The following is a 22,887-nucleotide window of genomic DNA, read 5'->3' on the forward strand; positions in this document are numbered from 1 at the left end:
AGTTGTGTCATCAGGAGCTTTTTTTTTTGCAGTTGACATTTTCAAAGTTTCGCTTTCACCTTTCTGTAACTCAGGCATTCTTCATAAAAATTATGGGGGTACTGTGAGGAGGTGGAGGTTGAAGTGGGGTGGAGGAGAGAGGTTTGCAACTGACAAAAAATACTGTTCTCTGTAGGAAAGATGGGGTGCCAATTTGTCCTTTTTTGGGTGTCACTACAGAACACTTCCCACTGGTGTCTTGTTTGGGTGTCACTATTAAACACTGCCCCCGGTGTCTTGTTTAGGTGTCACTATAGAACACTGCCCCCTGGTGACTTGTTTGGTTGTCACTATAGAATACAGCTTCCTGGTGACTTGTTTGGGTGTCACTATAGAACACTGCCCCCTGGTGTCTTGTTTCGGTCTCACTATAGAACACTACCCCCTGGTGTCTTGTTTAGGTGTCACTATAGAATGCAGCCCCCTGGTGACTTGTTGCCCCCTGGTGTCTTGTTTGGGTGTCATTATAGAACACTGCCCCCGGTGTCTTGTTGGTGTGTTACTATAGAACCGTGCCCCCTGTTGCCTCAAACCCTAGTGCCAGCACCGTGCTTATGCTCTTCTTAAAAGAGAGATAAAGAGAGCACATGATACATTTACACTTTGATGTACTACCTTGGGTTACAATTAAATGTTTTAGCAAAACTAATTAGTCATCTTCAGATTGTATACGCATCAATGTTGTAAACAGAGGAGTGAAAAGCCATAATCAATGGACAGAAGAAGGATAACAAACAATACAGCTGTCGGTAATTCAATTTATTGTACATCACTAAAGGCAGTTTGTAAAATGATAACCCCATACAAAATCCAGCACAAACCTAAGAATAAAAATATTTCTGTAACACATACTACAACAATGTAAATCCTGTACAATGCAAATTCTGTACAATACAAATGCTCTACAATTCATTATTTAGAATTTTTCTATACAACAGCATTGTCCCCATACTTGCTGGGTCAGACTTGCAGTCTAAGGGCCAACAGTAAATTGCTGACAATTTTAATGGGGGGGGGGGGGGGCAGGGGGTGCTGAAAGATAGACAGAAACCCCCAGACCATGGAGCTCCAGGAAATCTGGGCAGATATATATTTAATCATCCTAATCAGTCATTACAATCCCAAATTTTACACCCAGCCCAAGGGGGGCGTACACACACACACATATATATATTTGTATACACACTGCAAAAAGGACTTTACTAAACACATGCACACTTGTAAACACACTCCTAAAAGGGTTGCACTAAACATATGCATATCTGTACACACCCACATTCAATTAAGAGATCAAGTCAGTAATTACAAAGTGATATTACATACTGATATATATATATATATATATATATATATATATATATATATATATATATATATATATATATATATATATATAAGGTCAGGCAAGTTCACAGAATGGTCAGGGTCATGATGTTTCCATATAAATATATTTTCTTCAAAATAATGAACAATAAGAAATGTTAATATTCCCATCAAATTGCCCACAAATAATGATCACCTTTTGCACTAAAATAACAACAGTAATCTGTCAGTAATGCATCTGATAGTTTATCTGATTAGTAATGTACCTTATAGTGTATGTATCTGATTAGTAATGTATCTGGTAATATATGTATCTGATTAGTAGTGTGTATGGTAGAGTATCTCATTAGTAATGCATTTGCACCTGAAAGTGCATGTATCTGATTAATAATGTTTCTGATAGTGTATGTATCTGATTAGTAATGAATCTGGTAATGTATCTCATTAGTAATGCATCTGTACCTGAAAGTGCATGTGTCTGATTAGTAATGTGACTGATAGTGTATCTGATTAGTAATGTGACTGATAGTGTATCTGATTAGCAATGTGACTGATAGTGTTTTTATCTGATTAGTAATGTATCTGATAGTGTATGTACCTAATAGTGTATGTATCTGATTAATAATGTATCTGATAGTGTATGTATCTGATTAGTAATGAATCTGGTAATGTATCTCATTAGTAATGCATCTGTACCTGAAAGTGCATGTGTCTGATTAGTAATGTGACTGATAGTGTATCTGATTAGTAATGTGACTGATAGTGTATCTGATTAGCAATGTGACTGATAGTGTTTTTATCTGATTAGTAATGTATCTGATAGTGTATGTACCTAATAGTGTATGTATCTGATTAATAATGTATCTGATAGTGTATGTATCTAATGGTATATGTATCTGATTAGTAATGTATCTGGTAGTGTATCTCATTAGTAATGCATCTGTACCTGAAAGTGCATGTATCTGATTAGTAATGTGACTGATAGTGTATGTATCTGATTAGTAACATGACTGATAGTGTATGTATCTGATTAGTAACATGACTGATAGTGTATGTATCTGATTATAATGTGACTGATAGTAATGTATTGGATTAGTAATGTGACTGATCCCTTGGAAAAATAGAGAATACTACACATATTTATTTGCATATCCATCCCTTTAAACTGACATTTTTGTGTTAACATATGTTCCACTGATTGAAACAGGATCCATATTGTATTGGAAAATTCATAAACATGGAACAGAAATGTCAAATTTATATAAATCCACAACTTTGTACAGTATATCATAAACATGAGATGAAAATGTCAAAGTTATATAAATCCACAACTTTGTACAGTATATCATAAACATGAGATGAAAATGTCGAAGTTATATAAATCCACAACTTTGTACAGTATATCATAAACATGAGATGAAAATGTCAAAGTTATATAAACCCACAACTGTGTACAGTATATCATTAGCAAGATATGAAAGTCAAAGTTATATAGACCTACAACTGTGTACAGTATATCATTAGCAAGATATGAAAGTCAAAGTTATATAGACCTACAACTGTGTACAGTATATCATTAGCAAGATATGAAAGTCAAAGTTATATAGACCTACAACTGTGTACAGTATATCATTAGCAAGATATGAAAGTCAATGTTATATAGACCTACAACTGTGTACAGTATATCATTAGCAAGATATGAAAGTCAAAGTTATATAGACCTACAACTGTGTACAGTATATCATTAGCAAGATATGAAAGTCAAAGTTATATAGATCTACAACTGTGTACAGTATATCATTAGCAAGATATGAAAGTCAAAGTTATATAGACCTACAACTGTGTACAGTATATCATTAGCAAGATATGAAAGTCAACGTTATATAGACCTACAACTGTGTACAGTATATCATTAGCAAGATATGAAAGTCAAAGTTATATAGACCTTCAACTCGGCATGGTTGTAGTTGGGTAAGTTCGTGTTTATAGTTGGGTAAGTTCGTGTTTAGCCTCTCAACTATATAATGATTAACACCGTGCTGGGAAATGAATTGGTCAGCAGTTCAATGGAATCTGTGTTATGGGATGGTTGACAGATGCCACCTGTGCTCGCGGGGTTAATAAGACAACAAAAGCAAATATCTTTTGCATAGTACAGTGCTTCTCAAGAACAAGTGCAACAGAACAGTTAAAATGTATTTCCGGAAAAAAATGCATATGAGCAACATCTGATTTCTTTTTTCAGTTCAGAATCCTTTAATTCGTTTGACAATTTGGCAATTTCATCTGCTCACTATTCGATCTGGGTTTTACTTTACTAAAGTTTTATCTCTAATTAAAAAACAATCACACGTGTGAATATTTTAAAATGTAGGTAATGCAGACAAAAAAAGCAGGAGTCTCCTAAAGGGAGTGATGCTCTCTTTCCTAAAGGACTCTGTAGGAATCTACATCAAGTCTGTGTCTTTCCTCCTTTTATTCCTTGTAACTGCTATCCAATGACACCATCATCTTGTGAAACTCAAACTTAATTTGATAACCAAAATGTTTCCATATATGTTTGATTCAACATATTCACAAAAAAGTGCGGCAGTAAAAAAATCATATAAAAAAAATCATATCAAAGACCTTTGACTTTTAACAAGATGTCATGGATACTGGAGAAGATCCGAGATCTGGTCTCATATGCTGTCATGAAATAACAACATACCATGATTGGTTTAAAAAATAACCACATGCCAAAATTGGTTAAAAAAAGAAAAATTTGTTTTGAGGAAAAAAATGAAAATACTAAGTTGGCACCATTTACAAAGTTTTTGAGATAAACTGGATTGTATAAATTACAATAATGCTAATATGTGTTATCATGCTAACAATCCATTGATTAAAATGTAAAGTCAAGACCTCAGACCTTGAAACCAGTTCAATGATTAAAACCTCAAATCAAGACCTCAAACCTTGAGACCAGTTCACTGACTAAAACCTCAAATCAAGACCTCAGACATTGAGACCAGTTCAATGATTAAAACCTCAAATCAAGATCTCAGGCATTGAGACCAGTTCACTGATTAAAACCTCAAATCAAGACCTCAGACCTTGAGATCAATTCTGACTGAAACCCCTAAGTCAAGGTGTCAGGCCTCGAGATCAATGCCAGAGTGCTAACTATCAACTGATTAAAACCAAAAGTCAAGACCTCTGACATGGAGATCAATGACAGACCACTTAATATCCACTCATTAATACTGAAGTCAAGGCCTGTGACCTTGAGATCAATGTCAGATGACTTGCTACCAACTTGTTTATATCTCAAAAGTTCTTTTGCTTATGTATATGTCATTGTGTTTCATTGCTCAGTGGAGTACAAAAATGCAAGAAAATCTGGTTTTCAACCTCATTCCCAAAAGTATGGAAATGTTGAAGTCAAATCTTCATAATTTTCATTCAGGACAAGATACTTATAATATCATGTGTTTTAATGAAAATCCAATGTCAAAGTCAAAATTCGTGCAGGACAAGTTCCTATCAGATGATGTGTTTTAATGAAAATCCAATGTCAAAGTCAAAATTCATGCAGGACAAGTTCCTATCAGATGATGTGTTTTAATGAAAATCCAATGTCAAAGTCAAAATTCATGCAGGACAAGTTCCTATCAGATGATGTGTTTTAATGAAAATCCAATGTCAAAGTCAAAATTCATGCAGGACAAGTTCCTATCTGATGATGTGTTTTAATAAAAATCCAATGTCAAAGTCATAATTGATGCAGGACAAGTTACTATCAAATGATGTGTTTTAATCAAAATCCTATGTCCAAGTCACAATTTATGCAGGACAATATGATATGATGTGTTTTAATGAAAACCCCATGTCAAAGCCACCCTTCACTCAGGAGGATTTGTAGTAACAAGATATTGTGGAGATGGCCATGACCGAGGTCAATTCAGCATTATTTTTGGTCAAGTTTGCAGCCTAACCAAGATACTTCATTAATAGGATCTGAACCAATGCTCATTTGAATGCGAGTCCAGCATGCTAATCAATGAGTCACTACAGGTCCCATTTTAGTTTACGACCACCTACAAATTATTATTGTGTTGTATAGAAACCTCCAAGTCAACAAAACCTGCTACTCAATTGTAGCCATAAAAAGATGGCTGCTTAGCAGACATTTTCGAGGTAAGAGTGTTATCATTTTAATATAGAAAAAATAATCTTTAGTAAAAAGTGTTTTAGTAACAGTTCCAAATCAGTACAACCAACCCTTGATGAAAATTAAAGAAACAAATATCTTAAAGATGGCCACCACAGAAGCCATATTGGGAAGTCATACGGGTACAATTTTGATTTTGGAACAACTAGATAAAATTCAAAAATAATTTGAAGCCCATGTTAAGAAGACTATCTGCTGAGAAGGAGAAGAGATGACAAGATTTTAAAGATGACACCAATGACAGCCATTTAATAAGGTCAGATCAACACCATTTTCATTACGGACAAACTAAATCTCAAAAGAAATGTTTCAGTGTAAACCTCATATTGATACAACAATCCACTTAGGAGGCTTGTTCATAAAAAAAATTTCAAGATGGTCACAGCTGCTCTATTTGATGGTGAATCAACACAATTAGTAAATTTGCTTAAATTCTGTTCAGCAGTTTTTGTGACGAATTTACTTTAGTAATGATGGCCATATTTTAATGTGTAATACAAAAACTGAAAGACCAGCATGCTAGGTTGCTTAGTGAAAATGATCTGGTGGTAAGAACTTTAAAATGGCAAATGCAGATTCCTTTTGTCCTGTAAAACTAACATTCTAATTTTTGTGTTTACATTATTAGAGAAACGGATATAATCTTTTACTTATCAATTATTTGCATGCCACACTGCTGTTTCCACCTCTCCCTAACCTAGACAAGAGAGCACCTCTTACTAATGAAGTGTCTCTATAGGGGAATACATTCTAAATACAACAATCACTTTGATAGGGCTGAGACTGATGTTTTAATTACTAATCTGAATGTAAAAAAAAAGATAAATCCAGATTTCATTATTACATGATTGGTCCCCCTCTCTGTCCTAGGCTCTGAAGAATAGAGGTCTGGATCCGCCGTTGCAAAATTGAAACTGGTCAAATAAGGGTCCAATGATGAACTATGGGAGATAACTCCAGTTCAAAATAATGACTGCTTTCAGCATTCTCTAAGCCTTTGTTGAAGACAGAAGAAGATTGATCTGAAACAGATAAAAATACCAATCATAAGAGATGAGAATTTGATCAATTATAAGACACAAGTGTTTGTCTACTTCAGCCATTAAACATTCTCTTAAGTCATTTCTCAATAATTTTCAACAATAATTTTATATCTTGCCTGAGATACCACAGTAGATAATATAGGCCAGACGATTGTGCACATGTTCCCTGAAATGATATTTGTTTGAAAATAAGATGAAACATGTATAACAGTTAATGTAATATGGTCTTTGTTATGAAATCAAACCAAGCCTGGTATAGTCTGTTTCATGAAATGCAAATCAAGCCTGGTATAGTCTATTTCATGAAATTAAAACCACGCCTGATGTAGACTATTTCATGAAATGCAGACTGTGTCTGATATAGCCTTTTCAGGAAATACAAGCCATGCCTGGTACTTACTGGATTAACCATGTCAGCTAAACACAAGTTTATATAATCACAAATTACTCTCTCTGATCATGGCATTGTACTACATGGAAAGTCAAATGTCCACAAGTTGGATGAGTAAACATGACTCTCTATACTTCTGATCCGCTGTATGCCAAAACTTCATTAAAAGTTTTATGCCACTAACATATTAAATTTACTGGCTATCACACCAGGATGTAATCAATTCCACAGCTCACCCTAAGAAAACTTTTAGCAGTTTCCAACATAAAAAGCACGTGTGTATGTATAGAGCTGTTGTCATCAGCTAAACACAAATATTTAAAGCATCAAATGTAGATCACAGTGACCATTTTTAGAAGTAAAATGTAAGAGATGCATCTAATTCTGAATGTTTTATCACTCTAATATGAATTTTACTAAAATGAACACTAAATTTCAAATATAAATAACTGGAGCATGAAATATATTTTACAGAGACCTCGTTTTGCTTTAAGAGTTTAGTATTTACCAATCTGCATCCCGACAAAGTTTCACAAATCTGGCAACCATAATCTAAGATAGTAAAATGTGAAATGTAGGTCAATTACCTTAATTTGTTGTAATGGTTGGTTCTAAAATAGATACATACAACAAAACAGTTAATAAATTCTAGTATTTAACAGCGTTTGAGAAATAAACCTCAAACATAAAAAATTTAACCAAAGTCAGTGAAGCAAGAAGTGTGGCTCATAGTGACTGACTTTTGAGATGAAGGTATAGTACCCATCAAGATGCATCCCCCCCCCCACTAAGTTTCAAGTTTTCAGGTATAATTGTATGCATACTGGGTGGTCATGAGATTTACACAAAATCTGACCAGGATTGTGCAAATAATGTAACGTATATGTACAAATTTTCGCCCCCTTAGCCACCTCCCTAGGCAATGGGTACTATGAAACCCAGTCCATACTGCTGCCCAGGACCAAATGATGATGTTGTTGTTGTTGGGTTTAACGCCATTTTTCAGCACACGATAGGTTATACATGGCGGCCAGTATTAATAGTGGAGAAAGAACCCAGAAAAACCCCGGAAAGAACCACCGACCCATGAGAAGCTACTGGCAAGCTTTCTCACATACCTACATTGGCTGAATCTGAGACTCAAACCCAGATGGCAGTGACCCGTAACGGAGAGCGCTTTAGACCACTTGGCCACTTGGGGCCCCAGGACCAAATGAAAAAGAAGGACTGAGATGCATCAAGGCTTTAGATATGTATGGATGCAGATGATGGGCAGGAACTACTCTACCTTGCAGCAACCAGCTGGTATGACAAAAATAAATGGGAAAATTTGATTTTTATGTCAATTTTCCAGGATATTCCTGGTAAATCCAGGATATATCACATGTATGGATTCACAAGAATTTACTGTTACTACTGTATTATGATTTAGTCTGTCATGACAGTACCATTACTTACTTGTTCTAAACTGGGGCAGGCCACAATCTGTCGGTCCTCCTCTGTGTAGTGCTCAGTCAAGATAGTCATCATCTGCTGAAACCGTTGCTGTATATTCACCTGGAATGACAGACGACAATCAACACCTTGTGGACAATATAAAAATGCAATAGAGCAATATTCCAGAATTTACCATAATGTCAATATGAATGTTGGTACAGTGGTGCTGAAAATGGCATTAAACATTTGGAAATATCCAAGGCTTACAATCAGCGTAACAATTCTAACACAGAATTAATTATCATGATAGACTTGCTACTTGGAACATAGCAAGGAACTATATGAATTTTTTTTAACAGTACAACCCTATCCTTTCAACCAACCTTGAAATAAGACCCGTTTCTAGTAACAACCTGATCAAGGCATTCCAATTTGTTTTGCAAAACAGCAGCTTATCTTTACATGAAAAGAACCATCTACAAATTTAAATGATTTCTAAGTCTGATAGGTGGTCATTTAATTGGGGCTTCAGATACCTGATCCGATACACAATCAGGGACTTAGACTTTGTCTGGGAGTATTTAGAACTTCCCCTTCAGAAAGCCTCTACAATGAAACAAATGAACGAAGACAACCTCAGACAAATTAAACTTGCTCTTTAGTACACTTCCAAATTATCCTCTAATCCATTCAAACTGAAATTTTGTCGTCTGTAGGCCTAAATACCGAATTTTGTCATCTGTAGGCCCAAATACCAAATTTTGTCATCTGTAGGCCCAAATACCAAATTCTGTCATCTGTAGGCCCAAATACCAAATTTTGTTGTCTGTTAAGCCCAAATACCAAATTTTGTACAGTCAGAAACCAAACGCCATTCCACCTTCAGGCACACAAGTATGTCCTCTTTTAGATGCTTCAAATGTCTATACTGCCAGTAAGAGTTATCTATTCCTAAATCACTACCTTAGTTATCGATCCCCATCTATAATTCAAAGTTATCAACTCCCAAATCACTTCCTTGGTTATTAATTCTCACCAAGACTTCAGAGTTGTCAACTCCCTTATCACTACCTTGGTTATTAACCCCCACCAATACTGCAAAGTTGTCTATTCTCAAATCACCATCTTGGTTACCAGTATTTACCCCACTAATACTGCCAAGTTGTCTATTCTCAGATTATCAACATGGTTATTAAACCCCACACCCAATACTGCCAAGCTGTCCATTCTCAAACCATCATCTTGGCTATTAATCTCCATCAATATGGCCAAGTTGTCTATTCCCAGATCACCAACATGGTTATTAAATCCCACACCCAATACTGCCAAGTTGTCTATTCCCAAATTACCAACATGGTTATTAAATCCCACACCCAATACTGCCAAGTTGTCTATTCCCAGATTACCAACATGGTTATTAAATCCCACACCCAATACTGCCAAGTTGTCTATTCCCAGATTACCAACATGGTTATTAAATCCCACACCCAATACTGCCAAGTTGTCTATTCCCAAATTACCAACATGGTTATTAAATCCCACACCCAATACTGCCAAGTTGTCTATTCCCAGGTCACCAACATGGTTATTAAATCCCACACCCAATACTGCCAAGTTGTCTATTCCCAGATTACCAACATGGTTATTAAATCCCACACCCAATACTGCCAAGTTGTCTATTCCCAGATTACCAACATGGTTATTAAATCCCACACCCAATACTGCCAAGTTGTCTATTCCCAAATTACCAACATGGTTATTAAATCCCACACCCAATACTGCCAAGTTGTCTATTCCCAGGTCACCAACATGGTTATTAAATCCCACACCCAGTACTGCCAAGTTGTCTATTCCCAGATTACCAACATGGTTATTAAATCCCACACCCAATACTGCCAAGTTGTCTATTCCCAGATTACCAACATGGTTATTAAATCCCACACCCAATACTGCCAAGTTGTCTATTCCCAAATTACCAACATGGTTATTAAATCCCACACCCAGTACTGCCAAGTCATCTATTCCCAAATCAACATATTGCCTATTAACCCATAACAATATTTGACCTTTGGCAATTTGAAACATCTTCTACCATTCCTCACATTCTTCCAAGTAAATTCAATGACACCTGGGCCTCATATTGTGGCCATATGTCCCTGTATACAGATAGTTTTAAAGACAGAAACGAGGTTGCTGCTGCCAACTCTATCCATATACTGAATACAGCCTCAATTTTGTCACAGAAATTACAGCCATTCTCAAATCAATGAATTATATATAGAATACTAAACTCATCAACCCCTTGTTTCATTACATTTTCAGATTCCTTTTCCACAGGTAATGTCATTTAAAATCTTAAATTTGACAATCTGTTAATTTCCCAAGTTGTGCTGAAGCATGATCTAATTACAACATCTAAAAAAAGTAATTCTGTATTGTCCTGTTGGCTTCTTTGTAACACTGGTATTAAGGGTAATGAAAGGGCTGATGAAGCAGCCATAGCTATCTTGCCATCACTTTTCTGAATGGAAGATCCCCTATAGTATCTTTAGGTAGGATATTAATCTGTTCTGTCTACTTGTCTAATACCCAGACAGAAAACTCTCATGTAAGTTTCAGAACATCCAACCTATTAGTGAAGAGTGGCACCATTCAAATAGAACAAACCGTGAGATGAGGTAGCATTCTTTTGTCTGCATGTAGGACACATGTATCTAACACATCCATAGTTCCTTAATGGTGAACCTCAGAGTGTGCACTTACAGTGTAGTAGATTCTGTCCACCCTGAGAGACTTTGCTTTATGTAGGCTTGATAAAGAAGCTTTCTGATGATGGACACAAGGCAAAATACTGGACTCTTCAGGACCATGCAGTTTATATAACAAATTTTGACCCAATATTTTAATAATTTTACCTTTTTTATCTCTTTATTAAAGAATATCAACAATTTTACCTATTTTATCTCTTTGTTAAAGAATATCAACAATATTACCTTTTTTATCTCTTTATTAAAGAATATCAACAATTGTACCTTTTGCGTTTTAATCATTCAAACTAGTTTTATTTTATTTGGAAGTGTTTGTCTTTCCAAAGATTTGTGCAGTTTTTAATCTGTATATTTTTATAGACATATTTTTATATAGTCTGGATTGTCCTCTTAAATGGCAAAATCCCCATACAAACATGTATACAAACAAGACATAATTAACTGGGAGTTGTTGTACATCAGGAAAGTATATTTCTGTATTTATCTACTCATTCATTACTCTGTCAATAAAATTCATTCTCTTTCTCGTGACAAAGGTATAGTGAAATCTCTACTTTCAAAAAAACTCATTCTCTTTCCCCTGACAAAGTTATGCTGAAATCTCCACTGTCAAAAAAACTCATTCTCTTTCCCCTGACAAAGGTATACTGAAATCTCCACTGTCAAAAAAACTCATTCTCTTTCCCCTGATAAAGGAATGGGGACATCCATTTAGTATGTATGCACAAATCTGCCAAAGCTTGACCCCTTCCCCATCCGTGTACACATGCATACTTTTCTACACCCATCCACCTGCTTATGTAAGCTTGATGCCCCCCCCCCCCCAATTCTATAGAATGGCTAATATTTAATCCATGCAGAAACGATCAAGGGTTAATAATATTAATGTGTTTAATAAACACGATAGTCCACCAAAGTTGAATGCCTGGCTGCATCAAAGAAATAAGCTGCATAACTCTAAAAAGTTTGTCTAGTGTCCGCTAAAATTCAGTAGCCAACTGAACCCAGTTGAATGGGTTATGTATTAGACAAATTATTATTGATGTTTCACCCCCACCCCATTTCCTATGCATATGTACATTATCAGTAGACCCCCCCATATGCAAGTGTATGCATTTGGGTTTAAAAAAACTCCATGCATATGTACAAAATGGATGGCCCCTATAATGAAATCTCCACTGTCAATAAAACTCATTCTCTTTTCCCTGACAAAGGTATACTGATATCTACACTGTCAATAAAACTCATTCCTTTTCCCCTGACAAAGGTATAATGATATCTACACTGTCAATAAAACTCATTCCCTTTCCCCTGACAAAGGTATACTGATATCTACACTGTCAATAAAACTCATTCTCATTTCCCTGACAAGTGTATCTCTACTCTTGCTCTTACCATTTAGGCATTGTTGTATGTTTGTGTCCATGCATGCATATGAATGTGTATCTTTGTGTATGTATATGAATAAACAGTACACAGTAAACAGTACACAAGTACAATCCTGCCTAACAATGTCAATTAAAAATTAAGTTCCACAAATGTAACACTTGTGCTAGAGTGTATCAAATGGACTTTGTTGCATAACTTGGATGTCACCAGCTATTTTAAGGTTTGTATTTTGTGGCATGTGCTATTTTGAAGAACAAAATGTCAGGTGTTTTTGATAACAATTGCAATACTTGTCAGCTGCAGTGGCACACGAGTAACAGGCATCTCTAGGAAAATATGGAAGACAGTGGCACATGAGTAACAGACTTCTCTGGGTAAATATGGAAGGAAGGCAGTGACACATGAGTAACAGACATCTCTAGGTAAATATGGAAGACAGTGCCATATCAGTAATAGACATCTCTAGGTAAATATAGAAGGCAGTGGCACATGAATAACAGACATCTTTGAGAAATTTTGAAAGAAGGCAGTAACTCATGAGTAACAGACATCTCTAGGTAAATATAGAAGACAGTGGCACATGAGTAACAGACATCTCTAGGTAAATATAGAAGACAGTGGCACACGAGTAACAGACATCTCTAGGTAAATATAGAAGACAGTGGCACAAGAGTAACAGACATCTCTAGGTAAATATGGAAGGAAAGCAGTGGCACATGAATAACAGACATCTCTAGGTAAATATGGATGGAAGGCAGTGGCACATGAGTAACAGACATCTCTAGGTAAATATGGAAGACAGTGCCACATCAGTAATAGACATCTCTAGGTAAATATGGAAGGAAGGCAGTGTCATACGAGTAGCATACATCTCTAGGAAAAAATGGCACAAAGGCAGTGTCACATAAGTAACAGACACCTATAGGTAAATATGGAAGGAAGGCAGTGTCACACGAGTAACAGACACCCATATGTAAATATAGAAGGAAGGCAGTGTAACATGAGTAACAGACAGCTATAGGTAAATATGGAAGGAAGGTATGGTCTAGTTGTTGGTTGTCATTATTAACTATACACAGTCCTGAATCTCTAATAACATACAGGAAGTCAGGGTCACCTTGTAGGTAGATATTGTTAATTATACATATTCCTGAAACTGACATCTCTAAGTAATGATGGTAGCATGACAGTATCAAATTGTGTGTGGACATTATTAACTATACACAGACAAGAAGCATACATCTCATGGTAGATATGTGAACATTATCTACTTGTAGGTGGACACACACAGACCCGATCAGACATCTCATGGTAGATATGTGAACATTTTCTAGTTCTAGGTGGACACACAGACTAGAAGCATATATCTCATCATAGATATGTGAACATTATCTAGTTGTAGGTGGACACACACAGCCCAGAAGCATATATCTCATGGTAGATATGTGAACATTATCTACTTGTAGGTGGACACACACAGACCAGAAGCATACATCTCATGGTAGATATGTGAACATTATCTAGTTGTAGGTGGACACACACAGACCTGAGCTGACATCTCATGACAGATATGTGAGAAAGACATTATCTAGCTGTAGGTGGACACACACAGACCAGAAGTATTCATCTCATGGTAAATATGTGAACATTATCTAGTTGTAGGTGGACACACAGAGACCTGAAACAGACGTCTTATGGTAGATATGTGAACATTATCTACTTGTAGGTGGACACACACAGACCTGAAGCAGACATCTCATGATAGATATGTGAGAAAGACATTATGTAGCTGTAGGTGGACACACACAGACCTGAAGCAGAAACTCTAACGGAGAAAAACATTGTCCAGTTGAAGGTGGACAGTATTACATTAGTAATGACACATAATCCTAAAGCAGATTACATTTGTAAAACTGTTTTACATCTACTCCAGAAATCAACACTGTGAAACAATTAGTTCTGGATATCTTTCAAAACTAATAAATAAAAATCATCATGTAAGAATAACAATGAAGCACAGTTTGGAAAGTTTCAAAATTTGCTGACAAAATAAGGAACGAATTTTAAACCTCAGACAGCTTACGGATTCACAATCTTCTCTCAGAAATTCTGGCAAATACATTTTAACTACCCTACCTGTGTATATATCCCATGCAAACTGACCTTGATGGGCTTGAAGAGGATCATTTCTGTGTCTCTGTTGGCCAGGTAAAGTGACATGCTCCGCCTCACTACAACCAGCTTAGTCTTCATGATTTTGTATGTCTCTGCCACATTGTCATGCACCTTTTCTGGAGTGGCAAATGGCTGCTGACGTAACGTTACTTGTTTGATTTCTTCTTCTGACATCATACTGATGATGACACTGGCCTGAAGAAACATTTAGGCTTTTGTGATTAGTTGTTACAAGTCTTTGAGGCTTGTTATAAGCTGTTACATGATACTGTCTCTGAGGTTTGTTACTAGTTGTTACAAGATACAGTCTCTGAAGCTTGTTACTAATTGTTACAAGATAGTCTCTGAGGTGTGTTACTATACAAAATCTCGGAGGTTTGTTACTAGTTGTTACAAGATACAGTCTCGGAGGTTTGTTACTAGCTGTTACAAGATACAGTCTCTGAAGCTTGTTACTAATTGTTACAAGATACAGTCTGAGGTTTGTGACTAGCTGTTACAAGATACAGTCTCTGAAGCTTGTTACTAATTGTTACAAGATACAGTCTCTGAGGTTTGTTACTAGCTGTTACAAGATGCAGTCTCTGAGGTTTGTTACAAGTTGTTACAAGATACAGTCTCTAAGGTTTGTTACTAGCTGTTACAAGATACAGTCTCTGAGGTTTGTTACAAGTTGTTACAAGATACAGTCTCTGAGGTGTGTTACTATACAAAATCTCTGAGGTTTGTTACTAGTTGTTACAAGATACAGTCTGTGAGGTTTGTGACTAGTTGTTACAAGATACAGTCTGAGGTTTGTTACTAGCTGTTACAAGATAAGTCTCTGAAGCTTGTTACTAATTGTTACAAGATACAGTCTCTGAGGTTTGTTACTAGCTGTTACAAGATGCAGTGTCTGAGGTTTGTTACAAGTTGTTACAAGATACAGTCTCTAAGGTTTGTTACTAGCTGTTACAAGATGCAGTCTCTGAGGTCTGTTACAAGTTGTTACAAGATACAGTCTCTAAGGTTTGTTACTAGTTGATACAATATAAAGTCTCTCAGGTTTGTTACTAGCTACTACAAGATACAGCCTTCTTTCCATTTTGTGTACTATTCCTAACTCATCTGATAATAAAGTTTGATGGAGTGATTCAGTATATTAGGATTGTAGCACTGTTAATATTGTAGTACAGAAGACTAACTTCACAGAAAAACAAAATGAAAGTTGTTGTTGTTGTGGGTTTAATGTCGTATTCCAGCATATGATTAGCTATATGCTGCAGCCAGTTTATCAGGTCGAGGAAGAACTCAGGCAAACCCCGGGAAGACCCACTGGAAGCTAATGGCAAGCTTTCTGATATACCCATATTGGCTGAGCCCGAGACTTGAACCAACATGGACATAAGTGAGATGGCAGTGATCACAAATGTTATGCAGTTTTCATGTAATGCTATAGCTCACAAAATGTCCCAGATGGTGTTGTCTTTGGTGTCCCTGATGGTGTTCTATTTTGTGTCCCAGATAATGTTTTTTTTGTGACCCATATGGTGTTGTATTTTGTGTACAGATGGTGTTATATTTTGTGCCCCATATGGTATTCACCAAAAATTGTCATTAACACCTGCAAAAAGTCAAAAGTCATACAGATTGTCATTAACACCTGCACAAAGTCATACAGATCTATTAGCAATAAGAGAATCCAGGTGCATGGGTCCCAATACTGTGTTAAACAGAGAGGGTCACCCTAACTGATGCTCTTTGACTGGGAAGGCAACTGTTTGTAGCACTTTCAGGATACTGAAAGGCCAGGTAGATTTATTATGTTGAAAACAACAAATCAAAAACATGAGGGCATTTTTGCAAGTTTTTCCTGTATAGTGGGAAATGACATCATAGGACTGATTACTTACTTTAAATTCATTTATTTTCAAAAGTTTAAATGTTTAAACTTTCATTGTTTTGCAAAGTATAAAAAATTTATCAGTTCTTATATTCATTGATTGGGAAAGGTTTCCTATTTTTATTACAGACTGATCATTGATCAAAGTGTCTTTAAACTTGAAATTCATGAAAACTGGTATCCCATGACTTCAGGTAGACCATGAAAAATAGTAGCCAAAGAAAACTGGTAGCCCATGAAAAATAGTCTCTCATGAATAATGGTAGCCCATGAATAAAATACTGTGGGCTGTAATGAAAACTCAATCCTCTCCATAAATTAATATATTGGGTACTTATTCATGATTGCAAACATGATTTTGACTTAAAGAAGAAAGTCCATGTTGTATTGTATTATTACATGTAGTATGTAGCATGTTGTATTGTATTATTTACATGTATTATGTAGCATGTTGTATTGTATTATTTACATGTATTATGTAGCATGTTGTATTGTATTATTACATGCATTATGTAGCATGTTGTATTGTATTATTACATGTATTATGTAGCATGTTGTATTTTATTATTACATGCATTATGTAGCATGTTGTATTGTATTATTACATGTATTATGTAGCAGATAGGTTTTATAAAATCTCCAAGCTAGAATGAGATAAATCATTTGCAAGGACCATATTTTTACTGTCAGTGTTGGCCAACATTTAAAATGGTATGCAATGTCACAAAGTCAGTTTGTTCACAACAGCTACATGTACGACACAGATGAACCTATGATTCTTACATGTTGAACAACAGCACTATTTACTTACTTCAGCCCAAATAATGCATGATTTATCTGATTATAAGTGATATATCCAGTGATTATATAATCGTCTTTTTTGATTATATAATCGTCTTTTTCTTTCACTCATATTGGAAATTATCACAACCTCAAATCCCAGATTAATTATTAAAAGCATATATAACAAGGTTTATTTTGGTTCAATTATTTATTTTATTGAAATATTTCACTTGAACCTTTTTAGCGGCAATGCATACGGTAATGTAGTGAACATAAACTGACCTCATGACACAATGAACCCTTCAGAGATTCTTCAACAACATGGTGGTGCCAAAAGTATTTTAAGATGGGCTAGATTTTTCAAAAATCTGACCTGAAATATTTCCATATGCATGTGGTCTTTTTTAACTTCATCAAAAATTTCTCTATTTAATAAAATTAATATCATTAAAAATTGCTGGCAAAAATTTTAATGGACTTAAATTTCTGAGCAATTTTATTTATGAATGAAAATAATCTCCTGAAATGTGTAAAGGACTATGAGATTGAAACATAATTTACTAAGTGGAACTAAAACCCCTCAAAACTAATGATGTTGTATATGTTCTCTTACAAGTCAGGTCTGATTGCAAACAACAAAGACCATCATTTGCCACTGCATAATGTGCTGGCAAATCACGGTCAATGCAGTTGGACCTGAATTATAAGTGAGCATATACCGTAACAAAACTTCACCATTTTAGACCAACTCCAGTGGGAAACATTCAAGAGTAATGAAAAGTTTGGCAAAAATTTATTACAATGAAAATTTATAACAGACTTATTTCATTTGAATGCTTTCTTCATCTGGAGAGGACAAAGGCCATATGGGGATACTTTCTTTAATACAAGAAGAAGATAGTATAATATTATATACCATATTTTATTATATGGACCATATGAAATAAATATTGCAGAAGAATTACCAAAGCATAAACAAAGCTGTCTAATAACACTACTGTATATATGATCATGCAACAGATTCAGCTATGAAATGAATGCATGCTATAATCCAACAGTAATTTTTTTAGAGCATCAGAAAAGTTGGGATGTCAGCATTGGTTTTGCTTTGACAGGACACATTGTGTAACATCATACGCTCTGTTCATTTGGAAATTGTACTCAGTTTATTTACAGTACTGAAAACAAAGAAGAAAGAACTGCAATAACCAATTACAACAAATGCTTAGGACGTGCAATGTATATGAAAAAAATCCCACCAACAGTCATACTGTCAAACCAGTCCTGAAAGACCACTGCTTTGAGGGACCACCTGTATTGAGAGAACATGTGTTGGGGTTTGAATGGATGGTCTTTCAAGACAGTTTCTATCATAAATGTATTTGGCAAGTATATATAACAATAAAACTTCACCACTTTAGACCAGCTCCAGTTGGAAAACTCTTCCACAAATTAAAAAACTGATTTGCTGACTTTCATGAGTACTGAAATGTTTTGTAAAATTTATTACCATGGAAATTGTTTACAGAATTATTTCATTTGAAACAAAATAAATCAATACATGAAAGATGAAAATTTCTTACAATGCTACAGCCCAGTTTTTCATCTGAAAAGGACAATAACCAAATGTGGGCACACCTTCTGTAGCATTGTCTCAAAATACACTTTTTTAATTTTATTATATGGATCACATTAAAAAAATATGGCAGAAGAATTATCGAAGCATAAACAAAAAGCTGTCTAACATATAACAAATACTGTATATATGTACTTGCAATATATTCAGCTATGAAAGGAATGCATGCTATAATCCAACAGTAATTTTTTAGAGCATCAGCAAAGTTGTGATGTCAGCATCGGCTTTTGCTTTGACATGACACATTGTGTAACATCATACACTCTGTTCAATTGGAAATTTGTACTAATTTTATTTACAGTACTTAAAACAAAGTTGGAAGAAAGAACTGCAATCAATGATTACAACAACTGTATAATGCAGCAAATGCTAAGGCCGTGCAACATATAAGATAGAACAAGAAAACTTCGAACAGTGGTACTGTCAAACCTGTCCTGAAAGACCACTATTTTGAGGGACCACCTGTCTTGAAAGAATATGTTTTGAGGGTAGAAAGGATGGTCTTTCAAGATGGGTGCTATCATACATGCAAATGGCTTGTGGCAATCCATGAATACTGTAAATTCATTTGTATTCTTGCGATAGCCATCTTTGCTGAATGTGGATTGTCACATCTAAATACCAACTTACATGACTACATGCCACAGAGTCTGAGAAATAACAAACACAATGGTCCAAAAATTAACTCAGTGCAATGTAAGCACAAATCAATGAACCATTAAATATGGGTCACAGTAACACAGTTAATCACCAACAGCTGTATTATTCCTTACGATATATATGTCCCAGTGAAATGAATCTGTACGGAAAAGTAGCTGGATAAAATAGCTAAATGCAAAGGTCAACCCAAATTATCAGACTGTGAAATATAAGCAAGCGAAAAAATTTCTGGGAAAAAGTCTATTACTTGAAAATAAATTACATAAATACCAACTTGTGTAACTCTACATGCAATTGTATTTGATAAAACTGTCTAAATTCAAATCCTAACCCCAAAAAATGGGGACAAATGCAATGGCAAGCACAAAACACTGAACCATTAACTCATTCGGCCCCAGAGGTTTTTGTCGTTTTTGCCTAAAATGTGCGTAGGAAAGACATTTGGGAGGCTATTTCTGAATACATCGGCTTTCAACAGATTTTCCATGAGACTAATGCCTAGTTGTATTAGAAACATCATTTTCCATTGGTTAAATTACTTACACATGAGCAGAAGGGTAAAAGTCCTTTTTTTTTTTTTTTTTGCTTAATGGACCCATCATTTTTGTATGGAGACCACAATTTATTCCGAATGCCCACCTTATCGTAGTTTTTGCAAAGAATCACCTGTCTGTGTGCAGTTAAGACCGGTTTGCCTTAGATCTGAGGCCAAAAGGTCTAAAATACGGACACAAAATTGCATTCCGACCACGAGCGAATTTTGGGTGAAAAAAAAACGGGTCCAAAAAATGAAGTTTTTCCCTCTGTATTTTGTAGTGCAACTGGAACTTCCAGATTATTTGGTATCATTTTAGAGCTATATCTGTCTGCTTTTTTTTAATACCACCCACATTGGTGTATCTTAAATGACCTTGATGCTGCAGAGATTGGAAACAGGGTACAGCCTCATCACGCCTACGGACGGGATCAGGGCCGAATCGGTTAATCAAGTTTATGGAAATTTCTTAGAAATTGTCAAAGAATGGCTCTTTTTGTAACTTATGTGCAATACTGATGCACAAATGATGAAATAAATAAGTACTATTCAGATTTGGTGATGTCACCAAAATTTTCCCATTTTTTTGTTGTTTTCACCTGAAATGTGCGTAGGAAAGACATTTGGGGGGCTATTTCTGAATACATCGTAATACATCGGCTTTCAACAGATTTTCCATGTGACTAATGCCTAGCTGTATTAGAAACATCATTTTCCATTGGTTATTTTGCTTGCACATGAGCAGAAGGGTAAAAGTTGGAGTTCTTTTCTTTTTTTTGTGTGTTTTTTTTGCTTAATGGACCCATCATTTTCATATGGAGACAATTTAAAATCCGGACACAAAATCGCATTCTGACCACGAGCAAATTTCGGGTGAAATAAAACCGGGTCCAAAAAGTGAGGTTTTTCCCTCTATATTTTGTAGTGCAACTAGAACTTCCAGATTATTTGGTATCATTTTAGAGCTATATGTGTCTGCTTTTTCTAAAATACCACCCACGTTGGTGTATCTTAAATGACCTTGATGCTGCAGAGTTTGGAAATAGGGTATAGCCTCATCACGCCTATGGACGGGATCGGGGCCGAATCGGTTAAATATAAGTCACAGTGGCATAGATTTCATTCAAGGCTGTAGTACACATGAATGCAATATACCAAGTTATACAACTCTATAGGTAATAGTGAATGTGTACAGCTGTAAACCAAGGTTAACCCAAAATCACTGGACCATGAAATATATTTGTCAGTGAGCCAGTTTTAACTGAAAGCCGTAATGCTCCACATTACAATCTAAATACTGGCAATAGCATGTGAAAAAATGACCTAAACACAAACCCAAACCAAGAAAACATTGTTCATACGGCCACTGGGTGTTGTTTTTTTTCAAGGACTTTTTAACTTTTTAAAAGAAATTCCCAAAGTAATATTTTCTAATAAAAAATCCAACTCTCCTAATATATTACTTTACCACTAAATAATTAGGTACAAAAGTTGAGAAACCACACACAATTCATTAATGTGCTACTACATAATATTTATGCTACTCCACCTGGTAACCACTAAAGGTGTGTCGGGTACCCATACATTCATAATTACCCAGGTAAGAAAATTAGCTATAGGGTACCTGTTTAGTTCATGTGAAGAAAAAAAAAAAGTTTCTGAGTTCAAAGATTACATCTGGCGATGTCAGGAGCAAGTGAGACACAAAATAACAAGTACAGTTCGAGGCTTGTGTCATGTGACATTGATCACTTATAGACCTCTGTCTAATGATCTTCATATTGTCAATGTGTGCGACTATATGGCTAAGTACTCGAACAGTTGCCTTATTTTATATTAACTGTACATAACATGTTTTGAAGAATTTTGAACCATGTGTCACAGATTAATTATAGCTTTATAAACAGTGAGGTAGCAGACCAGTCTGTATTGAAAAACATGGCACCAAATATCTTGAAGTGAAACGAGTTTTACTGATGTGACTCATGGATGTTATATAACTGAAAAATATTAGAGGATAGAGATTCTGTAAAGAAAATGTTGCACCAGGAAAAGGACAAATGAAAAGTGCTTTACAAATTTTGAAAGAGGAATTTTACCGTGATATAATACAGCATTCAGAATTTGTGGACTTGACTTTACTACCATTGAGCAAATGCTAAACATGTAGACTAATTAAAATGATATAAATAATTTATCAATTTGCTTTCTGTTTGCATTCTCGTTCTAATCCACATGAATTTAGCCAATTTATGACAAGCATTTTAACTACCGTAACTGCAGATCTAATTAAGTAGCATAAGTAAATTTAATACTTTTTCATACGGTTTTCTGTCATTATGGCATGTAATATACAGATCACTCTTTTTAGGAGAGATTGCACTGCCACTCATATTAGTAATACCTATGCTTATACCTCTTGGAGGGGGGGTGCATGGCACATATGAACTTCTTTTAATATAATTTCCCTTTGATCGGGTACCTGGGTAATCGATCATTAGGACTGCTGGGTACCTGGTTGACTTTTTCTAAAATCTTGACATCTCTAGTAACCACCCATGTTGTGACATTTGATCCACACATTTAGTGTGCCACTACAGAATATGGATGATG

The 22,887-nt window shown here is 35.4% G+C and overlaps 1 protein-coding gene across 2 annotated transcripts in view; it reads right to left on the reverse strand.

Moving 5' to 3' along the window:
- Positions 1 to 783: 783 nt before the first annotated feature.
- Positions 784 to 22,887, reverse strand: part of LOC149798796 (conserved oligomeric Golgi complex subunit 3-like) — a 122,699-nt gene continuing 100,595 nt past the window's right edge. For both annotated transcript variants that reach the window (XM_089957685.1, XM_089957684.1), the window contains 3 exons: positions 14,767 to 14,973; positions 8,468 to 8,566; positions 784 to 6,597 (listed from right to left, as the gene is read on the reverse strand). In XM_089957685.1, coding sequence (XP_089813811.1) covers positions 6,565 to 6,597; positions 8,468 to 8,566; positions 14,767 to 14,973 — 339 coding nt within the window. In that variant the 3' untranslated portion in view covers positions 784 to 6,564. The remainder of the gene's footprint in view (positions 6,598 to 8,467; positions 8,567 to 14,766; positions 14,974 to 22,887) is intronic.

This window comes from Sinohyriopsis cumingii, chromosome 5 (assembly GCF_028554795.1).
Source record: "Sinohyriopsis cumingii isolate HCF-2022 chromosome 5, ASM2855479v2, whole genome shotgun sequence".
NCBI lineage: Eukaryota > Metazoa > Mollusca > Bivalvia > Unionida > Unionidae > Sinohyriopsis > Sinohyriopsis cumingii.